Consider the following 11,615-nt stretch of genomic DNA (forward strand, 5'->3'; position numbering starts at 1 on the left):
CACACTTTTATCCAAAGCGACTTACATACTCAATACTGTGGACAATCACCGCAGGAGCAATTTGGGGTGAAGTGTCTTTCCCAGGGACACAACAACATGCTGACTGCAGTGGGGTTTGAACCTGTGCCCCCTGATCCGAACACCAACGCACAACCCACTGCGTCACACAACATGACATTTCACAATGATAGCTATGTTAATGTATTTATAAAAAGAAAGTGAACATAGTTCCATATATGTCAAGGTGAAGAAGATAGCACATCCTGAGGCACAACCAAGCAGTTAAGACTAATGAACAGTTGTGTCACTCATGGATTCAATTAAACAATGTCAACACAACCTTTACATGCATAAATACAGAGAAGGTTAAAGTGGGCCTCCCCAGGGGGGAATCCAAACTGTTTTAGGGGAAGCAGTGAATGGAAGTTTGTTCAGGGATATACGGAGTGTTTACTGTTTTCCTGGTACCCTAGCGTCAGAAACAAATAGTCTGAAGTTATGTTAAACAGCACATTCGGCTTTCCTAGCTTGATTTGTCTATTGGATCAATAGACAAGGGATGTCCACAGTCACAGACTTGTAAACCCCCTTGCTGTTGAGTGTGCTCTTACCTGTCATCAAACTCTCTTCCACAGCTCCCTGTCTCCCAGAAGATGTCTCAGCCGGGTTAAAGTGTGATACCAACGTGATGAATGTGAGTTGGGCACAGACCCCCGGCTCAGATGATTACACCGCCTGGGCCATCAGCCCCGATGGACACAGAGCCTCCTGTAACTCAACCTCCAACTTCTGCTCCATTCATGACCTGCTGTGTGGAAAGCTCTACGAGGTGGCCGTCACCTCCTCCTCCATTCACTGCGAAATCATAGCTGGATCTGACTACAAGGTTCAGTCTGGTCAGTGTAGCACATTGACACCCATAACTGACATTATGTTTGCTGAAGATATATGATTTTAAAGGAAATGTTCCTCTTTGTTCAACCACCTCTAGCTCCGTGTAAACCTGAGAACACCACTGTCGAGAACTGTAGCAGCAACGTCATGACAGTGAAGTGGAACGAGCGCAGCAGCACAACACAGAACTACACTGTTAAAGCCATGTCTGCATCAGGTGTAAACTCCACCTGCGACTCCACTGAGAGCCGCTGCTCCTTCCTGAACCTGACCTGTGGTCAGCTCTACACGTTCACTGTGATGGGACACACCAATGTGTGCATGAGCGAGATGAGCACTCCTATAGAGAAGCTCTCAGGTACGCTGAAGATTTCTTAGAGTAACAGTTTGTTTTACACTTAAGCTTTTATATGAATTAAACAAACAGGATATGTTCTAGGGAATCTATATGCAGCTAACTGTTTTTATTAGTGTATTATCAACTTTTAAGTATTTTCATGTTTTTGTTAGCTCATTTAAATGCAATAAAACAAATAAGCATATTTCCCAAAATGTTAAAGTATTCCATATTTAATTAAAGTTTAAGTGTTTCCACTCATCTTTATTCTTCTCAACTGTGTCTTTCTTCTTTTCTAGCCCCATGCCCTCCCACCAATGTGTCAGCTGAACTGAATTGTACTACACTTAACGCTGTGGTTAGCTGGAGTAGCGCGTCTGCAGCCACAGCCTACAGCGTTCAAGCGACCTCCTTAAATGGACACAACTCCTCCTGCAGTGAGATGGGCACGTCCTGTGACCTCAGCGACCTGGTCTGTGGACAGCATTACTCTGTTGTAGTGGAGGCCATGCACACAGGCTGCTCTGGCCCTGCCAGCACCCCGGCCTGGCTGGTTACAGGTGAGCTCAACTTAAACTGGAACTGTTGATACTTTAACACAGACCCAAACCTAAAAGAGTGACATTAACCCAATTAGCACACCAATTGCCCTGGAAAAATATGTGAATATTATATCAGGACAGTTTAGGGGTGACGCAGCTAAGACCAGTGTTGACAATAGCTGTGACATTTAAACTACTTTTTATATAGCAAATAGAATCATTTTAGTTCTTCTTGTTCAAATGTTCTTTAAGCATAGTGGTAAAAACTAATATAAGTCATCATGACTCGCCCATGTTGGGACTTATACAGTACTAGCACCTAATGGCCACATTTTCAAGTCGGCCCTTGTCTGCAATTTTTTAATGTTGAATCAGTGGGAGAGCCTGATTTAGTTTAAGCAAATCAGTGCAAGTGAACAATAATGACCACAATCTTTAATGACTTTATGTCTGAACAAACCACTATGTTCTCCATTTACTGTATCACTAACATCTTTGTCTTTTCCCCAGAGCCCTGTGTCCCCATGAATCTCTCCGTCCACTACAATGTGAGCACGGCCCAGGTGATGTGGGCGGCAGCACGAGGTGCCAGCTCATACTCCGTCCAGGCTGTGGCTGACCTGGGCTCGGGCGTCACCTGTAACACCACCAACACCACCTGCTCCATCGATGGTCTGCAGTGTGGTCAGATCTACAACGTCACTGTGATGGCACACAACCTGGCCTGCAACAGCACTTCTGAACCCTACCACCACATGACAGGTTCGTCATCAGATTCGAAAGAATATTCCTTTAGATGCAGATATGGCTCTTAATGTGTTTTTCCAACTCATGTAAATGTGTGTGTCTTCTTCCTACTCAGAACCCTGCCCACCCACCAACGTGCAAGTCAGTATGGCGTGTGAACAACTCACTGCGTCTGTTTCCTGGCATAAGAGTGACCTCGCTGTGGGTTATGTTGCCTTCTTTGACAACCAAGGTGGCCACTTAGATTCCTGTTATGGCACAGACACAAGTACCCAATGTGTTGTCTCAAGGCTGATGTGTGGAACAGAGTACAACGTCTGGGTCAAGGCACTGGGTCAGCAGTACAACAGCTCTGACAGCACAGTGGTCTCGCTTACATCAGGTAAACACATACTCAGCATGCAGTTTCGCTTCTATTTGTTTCTTTGGGTGTCAATTCATACATACTGATGTGTTCCTCAGCTCCATGTCTGCCCAGAGAGGTAGAGATAGAGGTGGACTGTATTCATGATGGCGCTGCCGTTGTGTCCTGGAATGCTACTTATGGCGCAGCAAACTTTTCCCTGACAGCCATGGTCAGTGGAAGTCTTCTGTCACTGTGTGAAACTCAGCAGAACAGCTGTAACGTGACGGGTTTAAGTTGTGGAGAAACCTACAACCTCAGCTTCACCGCCAGCAACGAACAGTGCAGCCTCAGTGCGCCGATGCACGCTAACCTCACAACGCGTGAGTTTTACAGCAAATCCTCATAAGTGGCGAATATGAACCAAGGTTTAATTTCTTCAAAATATAACCTATGTTCACATCTTTTTGTAGGTCCTTGTCCTCCTCAGGGTGTAGATGTGTCCCTGCAGTGTGGCTCCCACACCGCAGTCCTGTCCTGGGAGGAGAGGTCTGATGTTGAGCTGTACGTAGCTAACGCCATCAAGACATCAGGAGGGCCGGTGCAGACGTGTAACTCTACAGGCTCTACGTGTCAGTTTGCCAGTCTGGACTGTGGAGAGACGTACAACTTTACCGTAACAGCAGACAGTCAAGGCTGCAGGAGCCAGGCCAGCAGCACCGTGTCCATCCAAACAGGTACTGAAGAAGCTTAGTTACTTCTGCCCGTTTCAGTGGTCAAAAGTAACTAAATACTCTTTAACCAAGTTCTTCATTCAAGTAACATTTTTAAGATTATTCTACATCAATTGGGTATTTCCATTGTCTGCTGTTACTCTTCTACTTCAACACATTGCATCTATAGCAGATATTGTACTTTTTACTCCCATTTATTTTTATTTTGATAGCTATGGTTATATGGCAGATTTTATGTGACCATTTAAAAAAATAGATGCACTGTTTGTTTGAGTGATTAAATTAACAAACATATAAAGAGGTTACATTTAGCTTCATCTGCACCAGGTGCTATATTCAAATGTTGCTTACTTATTAAGCCATTAGAAATAACAAAACACTAATTTAATGTACAAAATACTCTAAGGCTCTGAATGCAATTATTTTGTCATTTAACAATAAATCATTTTGTCTATAAGATGTCAATGTTTATGATAAACAAAGACAAATATCAAAATTGGTGCTGATTAATTGTGTGCCCAACTCCTAATCGATTAATTAACTTAATATTTCATCATATAGGAATTTCTACTTTTACTGAAGGATCTAGTACTTTATTTGTTTCTGGTAAATCATCTTAATTTTTCTCTCTCTCTTTATTTATTATGCTCTCCTCAGAGCCTTGCCAGCCTGTGATTGTTTCCGATCAGGTGCTCTGTCAGAGTGAGCAGGTCCAGATCTCCTGGTACCAAGCAAGTGGTGTCGTGAATTACTTAGTAACGACTACTGGGAGCCTTGGATACGTGAAGATCCACAACGCAACCCAGAGTATTCCAGCAGCTACTTTACCATGCGGACAGGACTACAATGTGACTGTACAAGCAAAAGGCAGTGACTGTGACAGCATCCCCAGCAGCCCCGCCTTCTTCAAAACTGGTATAATCTAATATCTGAGACAACAATTCACAATGCATAACTTCTGTCACAAGCTTGTGTTTAGTTGAGTTCTCCACCTTCCTCTCTCTCTCCCAGCACCATGCCCCCCCAGCGATGTGACGACCTATGCACAGTGTGAGTTTAACATGGGCTCAGTCAGCTGGGGGTCCAGTGATGGCGCTGAAACATATGTTGCTGTAGCAACTGGGCTTGATGGCCACGCCCACCAGTGTCTCACCAACAGCACCGACTGCAGCTGGAACGACCTGCAGTGTGGAGAGGAGTACACTGTTGTAGTGAGGGCAAAGAATGGCAACTGCACAAGCCTGCCTAGCAACAGCTCCATAATCTATATGGGTACGTCGTCTAAAGTTTGTTAAGATTTCCTCTTTTCATTTGGTATCAATAAAATGAAAAATGTAGACAGTGTTTATCACACCTCTAAGGAATTCATTTTAAATAATTTGGTTGTTTATTTAACCCAAGCTTTAAGTCAGTGAAGCAAAAAAAAGGGATTATTCATCTTCATATTCAGCATCAAGCTTTCAATCAGAAATGAAAGACAAATTAATATTTGCTTGGATTTAAACTATAATTTCCTTAAAGGACATTCCTACAACATTTTCCATGTTGTAAGTAAAAACTTAAATTGTTCTCAAAAGAAATGTAGGAAAATATAAGAAAGTAACAGACCCACATGATAAAACGTTATCATTAAATGTGCATTGCAATTGAAGTTGGTGTACTAAAACATAGATGTGGTTGAATAATGCTGTTAATACGTCACTCATCTTTGTTTTTTCCAGATTCCTGTGTGCCCCAGAACTTGGCTGCCACTGTGAATTGTGATATGAGAGTGGTCTCACTGAGCTGGGATGGCAGTAACGGGACAAATGTGTATATGGTATCAGGCGAGGCAGGAAACGAAACAACTGTTCTCACCACTAATGTCACCACGGCCCACTTCTCTGGCTTTAGCTGCGGACTAAACTACAGCCTCACAGTCACACCTCAAAACCAGCACTGTCCTGGAAACTCCAGTGCATCGGCTTCCATACAGACATGTATGTTCACGAAATACACTTTCACATTCAAAGAGATAAGATTAAACACTAAATATAATAAGAGTGTGCTGAAACAGGTCAAACATGTATAGTATTTGTTTTTCCCAGGGCCGTGTCCACCTGTAGGAGTCTCCACCAGGCAGGACTGTCTCTCTGGCATCGTCATGGTAATGTGGCAGGCAACTAATGGGTCCGACTACTACACAGCGGCAATGCAGACTGACACTGGCATCTCCCCCATGTGCATGTCCGACTCTAATGGATGCAGCGTCCCGGGACTCACCTGCGGGCAAAACTTCTCCGTGTCAGTCACAGCCTCCAACCAGCAGTGTAACATCACCTCCAGTCACACCACCAGTCTGCAGTCAGGTGGGGGTTTAAAAAGGCTTTTGGTTACATAATGCTTTATCTTTGTTGTTATCAACAGTTGGTTGTATACTTTTTTTTTTTTTACATGACCGATCTTAATTCAAGGGATGATGCAAAAGGTCACAAACCAAAATGACATATAACATTGTTCTTTTAGGGGTCTTAGTGAGCAAGGAAATGTCTGTATGCTTTTATGAGGATTTTCCAGCAAGGCTTTTACACTCTTTCGATATGAGGGTAGTGTTTTCCCTAAATTAAATTGTTTCAACAAAACTTTGACAAGTTATATTTAAGATAATAACACAAGATAATATTGCAGAATATGGCAATATGTATATGGTGTAGACAATATGATATTTTTTCCAAGTATTTATCATAATATATACTGCATATACATGGATATATAGGTTAAAAAAAATGACATTCTGCAATTATACTTGGAAAAATTGCATGCATTTGATTAAATGACTATATGTAAGTTTTGTTCTATATGTTTGCACTCATATGTGTCAACATTAGTTTTTAAGAGTTGGAATGACTACTCTTTTAGAATAACTGTACCTCTGCTTATCCTTATGATGATCTACGATGTATCAATGTTATACGCATGAATACATTAGGTATTGTTGAAATTCAAATTCAACGTCATGACGTTTTACCCATCATGCTGTTTCCTTCCCTCTTCCTGCAGTGCCATGTGTTCCCACTAATGTCTCTGTGGTGATGGACTGTGATAACAACACAGCTGTTGTGTCCTGGACCGCCAGTCAGGGGGCTGTACAGTACTCATTGATGGCCCACAGTAGTCATAACAACGTCAGCTGTCAAACCTCTAGCCTCAACTGTAGCCTTGACAACATCACCTGTGGCAACAGCTACTCTGTTCAGGTGGTTGCTATGGATGACAACTGCTCCAGTATCCCCAGCCAGGCTCTGATATTCAACTCAGGTGAGACAGACAACACCAGTAATACACTCAACACAGGGAGGTGGAAGAGGTACTCAGATCTTTTAATTAAGTAAAAGTAGAACTACCACGGTGTGCTCTGTAACAAGTAATAGTCCTGCATTCAAAAGGTTACTCAAATAAAAGTACAAAAGTATTAGCATCAAAATATACTTAAAATACCAGAAGTAAAAGTACTCATTGTGCAGATTGGCCCATTTCAGAATAATGTGTTTTGATTATAATTATTAATGTAATATTGATGTGTTTATGATATCTGGTAATGGTGGGACTAATTTTAATTACTTAATTTGCTGCTGGGTAGAATGTGAATTTACTTGATTATATTTCACAACATAAATCTAAATATGCAAAGTCACTAAAGATATTAAATAAATGAAGTGGAGTAAACAAGTACACGATTAACCGCTGAATTGTAGTGGAGTATAAGTACAAAGTAGCAAAAAAATGAAGTGAAACTTGATCAAATGTACTTAATTACTTCCCAACTCTGATAGTAATACAACCTGCATTTAGTGCACTGCATACTTTTTATGTGTATTGAGTGTACCTCTAAACAGTTTACCTTAGTACAAATGATGGATCATGGAAAATGGAAAACTCAAAGACAAATTATGTCCCCATCCATGAGTTACTCACCCCCAGAAGTCTGGTTCATTCGGTCCTTATCAACCTGAATGGCGGCTCCTCACCTGTCCATGGACAATGAGGGAAGTGTCTCCTCCCTCGTAAACGTTCATCTGGGCTGTCCTTGGCCGCTCAGTGCGATACTTTGTTGTCGTCCGTTGTTGGGGCTGCTGAAGATGTGCTATCCAACAGGATGCTAGCGAAAAGGTTAGCAACACAGCTAACTAAGCCAGGTAGCCTACGCTAGTTTAGCGCTAGCTGTTTACTTAGCCGAAACTCAAGCTCAACTAAACTTGTTGGTGATTTGTGCTCATGTTGCGACTGAACCATACAGATATTTAAAAATGCAATTGTAATAAGTGTTCAGTTTGCTGAGCTGTCATTATCTCGTAAAAAATCATGGCTATAAAAACCTACACACCTGCCAATCAAAATTCACTTTTACTGTTTTGCGTACCTTGCGCAGGACTACGCATGCGTCAACATTGTGCATGCGAACTTCTGCCCCAAAGTTGACGCATGCTTTTATTATTTTGCCTTGGAAAAAAAGTGTCGTTCCTGTGCACTCCTGTCAATTTTACACATTAAATTAAGGAAGTTTAAGTCTTCACAGACAGGGAAGCACTAACTAAAACGATCTGATTGCATCCTCCTCTGTCTTTGTTCACCTGCCTCCCAGATATTCAGTAACTCACTGACTATTAGGAATTTTAGAATAAAACCAAAAACAATATTGGATGAAAAATTAAGCAAACTAGGTTTTATCACCTAAAAACTATACTTGAAGAAATATGAAAGTTGTCTCACGCACATAAAACAAGTTATTGTTGATACAGACATTTAAACACTGTTACATGTGACTAATCACAAACAAGGTGATACTAGCCTAGGGTTGGTTAACAAACTAAATTAACACAGTTTTATTAACACATGTTTTTACTTTTGTGCCGTTTACAACACACATTTCTAACTTTGAAATCTCTACTTATTCCCAGCGCCCTGCCCTCCTCAGAACGTGAGTGCTGAGGTTGACTGTTTGTCAAACGACCTGATGATTTCTTGGGATGCCGTCAGAGAAGCAGACCACTTTTTGACATCAGTAACTGCAGACAATGGAGTAACCATCGGTGGCTGTAATACCACAAACACTGCATGTTCCATCAGAAATATGACATGTGGGAAAACATTCAGTGTTCATGTCACCTCCATCAGAGGTGCCTGCAGAAGCCAGCAGAGTCAGGCCTACAGTATCATGTCAGGTAAGCAAGCTTCTACAGCCATTCATCCTTGCATAAACATATCCTTTCTGTCACCAAAGTAAATGTTATGTCATTTTTACTTTCCAGCTCCCTGCCAGCCTGAAAGAATTAGTGGCAGGCTCGATTGTGTGACAAATTCTGCCTGGATATCATGGAACGCTGCTCCAGGGGCAGACAGCTATGCTGTGTCAGCTGTAGGTGAAGACAACTATATAGGCAACTGCACCTCTTCCTCCAACACAACCTGTGAGGTGGAAGGCCTGGCCTGTGTTTCACTATATAACTTCAGTGTTATTGCTAAAAACAGCAAATGTGAGAGTCAGCCAAGCACCACGATCGACCTGCAGACAGGTAACACATTTCTGACTTTTTGAAAGAAATATGCATCTGAATTTTAAATAATGCCCAACCCTGAGTAAAACATAAATGCATACATTCTGCAGTGTCAGTAAATGAAATCTGTCTGTTCCCCCAGCTCCCTGCACCCTCTCTGGTATCACAGCGGTTGCTCAGTGCCACAATTCCTCAATCCTCGTGTTGTGGCATGCAGAGGGAAACACTGTGTACACTGCCACAGCAGAAGCCAGTGATCACACCTACCTCTCCTGCAATAATACTGGCACTAGCTGCTACCTCCATGGAGCACAGTGTGGCCTCCATTACACCATCATTGTTGCCGCTTCATCAGACCAGTGCAGCAGTCTGAGGAGTCCACCATACAGAATAAGCATGGGTATGTCGATTTCTGTTGATTTTTGTCATGCATTTCATACCATCTTTTCAAGTGCTAACTTTGAAGGACACATTTTGCTTCTTTGGTTATTGCTGAGACTTGGATGATAATATAAATACCAAATTCATATCTGTCCAGTAAATATGAATCCATCAATCTTAGCATAAAGACTGTAAACAGGTGCAAGTCACTACCATGGTTCCATCAAAAAATTACAAAATCCACCCACCATCACCACAAACACTCAATTAATAACACAATAACGTGTGACCATTTGTGATATTATGTCAAGAAGTAGTTTTCCTTTAAAACGCCTTAACATTTCTCCATAATATTAACTGTCAGTGACAAAAAACGATTTTTTATTTTTTTATCTGTAGGTATATTTATAAAATGTTTAACACACAAAACAGTTTTGTCAGGTTGTTTTGACCAACAGTAATTGGTGGTTTGATTAAAAATGACCAAAAACACACCAACTGTTTTCAGATTCTAAATCCATGCTCCTAAATCCTGATTGTTGCACCAATGTAAAAAACATCACTATTTCCCACTTTTTCACAGAGCCGTGTCCACCCAGTAACGTGGTGGTTGGGTCAACCTGTGCGGACGACAGTGCCCTGGTGTCCTGGAGCCCCTCTCTTGTAGCTGAAACATATCATGTGGTCGCAATGGGTGCAAATAGACATGTGCATACATGCAACACCACCTCTAGTAACTGCAGCATATCGGAGCTCCACTGTGGCCAGCAGTATGACATATCTGTGACTGCCAGCCACGAGAACTGCACCAGCAAAGCCAGTCAAAACGCTACACTTAACACAGGTAGTTGTCTTTACATAGATAGAGAATACCTGTGTACATTCATATGTTGACCAAATATGCCCTAAGGATATTTGTTTCAGCAGTTTTATCATATCTTTCTTTTCTGTCCAGGTCCCTGCCAGCCAGATGGTCTCTCAGTTATTTCACACTGTAACAATCAGTCCGCATTGTTGTCATGGACTCCCGGATATAACGCTGTGGACTACTATGGCTGTGCCCAGGCCGAAAATGGAGACATGCTGTACTGTGAAAGCACAAATCCCAGCTGCACCATCCAGGGCCTTGATTGTGGAACACTTTACAATTTCACTGTTCAGGCCTCAGATGGGACATGCAACAGCTCCGTCAGTGACCCAGTGCAGAGTGGAGCAGGTACAAGAGCTGGTCCAATAACTTAGAAACATTTGCACTGAAATTGATTATTACATTAAATAATCCTCTCTATCTCTTTCTTTCAGCCCCTTGTCCCCCAGACAGTGTTGATGTGGAGCTCTTTACGATGCAGAATGAAACCCAGATATTGTACTTCAACTGGACTCAGATCACCTGTAGAGACATTGAGTATTTGCTGGAGTTAAACGGAAGTCTGCTGGGAGATAGCCAGGCCCTGTTTGAGATCTCTTCCTATTGGACAAGCATGACGTACTTTGAGATTCCTCTCCCCTGCGGTTCATCCTACTGGGCTACAGTGGAGAGTAGGAACACTGGTGGTACCAGCCAACCCTCTGTGCCGCTCAGTGGTACAACAGGTAAACTTCACTTAACACTCAAGCTTCTGTTCAAACATTCTTACATCCTGGATTTCACGGCCTTTAATAACAATTACCTCAAACACGTACTTTTACTTGAGTACTTAAACTCCAGCACAGCTCAGCACATTGTTCCATATTCTACTTTAATAGAGGCGTCATTCATTGTATTAGTTACACCTCCCCTTTTCCTGCTGTGACAAGTCAAAAAGGTGATTAAACCATCATATCAACAATCTATTAAACACCTGAACTTTTTAAAGAACATCCATAAACATTCATCTGTTTGCATTTTGCAAATTATTTATCTAATATATCATTCCATTTACTTGTGTATATAGACTCTTCTTGCACTATTTCTATTCTATTCTTTATTTGTATTCTCTTGCATTATTTTATCTGTTTTATTTGTTCTATGTCCTATATATATGTTGCACTGTTGGAGGAGCCTGTGACCTACGTTTTTCATTGCCATATCTACACTGTAGCTAATGTGCAAATGACAATAAA

General features: G+C 41.8%; 1 protein-coding gene across 1 annotated transcript; it reads left to right on the top strand.

Moving 5' to 3' along the window:
• Positions 1-635: 635 nt before the first annotated feature.
• On the top strand, positions 636-11,105 carry LOC104955733 (receptor-type tyrosine-protein phosphatase beta-like; the record flags this gene model as incomplete). Its single annotated transcript, XM_010783125.1, has 18 exons — positions 636-896; positions 992-1,252; positions 1,531-1,791; positions 2,284-2,535; positions 2,636-2,902; positions 2,983-3,246; positions 3,337-3,600; positions 4,255-4,512; positions 4,609-4,869; positions 5,319-5,576; positions 5,685-5,945; positions 6,637-6,894; positions 8,535-8,798; positions 8,886-9,149; positions 9,274-9,531; positions 10,096-10,356; positions 10,468-10,728; positions 10,815-11,105. Coding segments are annotated over 18 exons (4,725 nt in total), but the record flags the coding sequence as incomplete, so codon positions are not given.
• Positions 11,106-11,615: the final 510 nt, after the last annotated feature.

The sequence above is a fragment of the Notothenia coriiceps genome, unplaced genomic scaffold (assembly GCF_000735185.1).
Source record: "Notothenia coriiceps isolate Sejong01 unplaced genomic scaffold, NC01 NC01_scaffold00024723, whole genome shotgun sequence".
Taxonomy (NCBI): domain Eukaryota; kingdom Metazoa; phylum Chordata; class Actinopteri; order Perciformes; family Nototheniidae; genus Notothenia; species Notothenia coriiceps.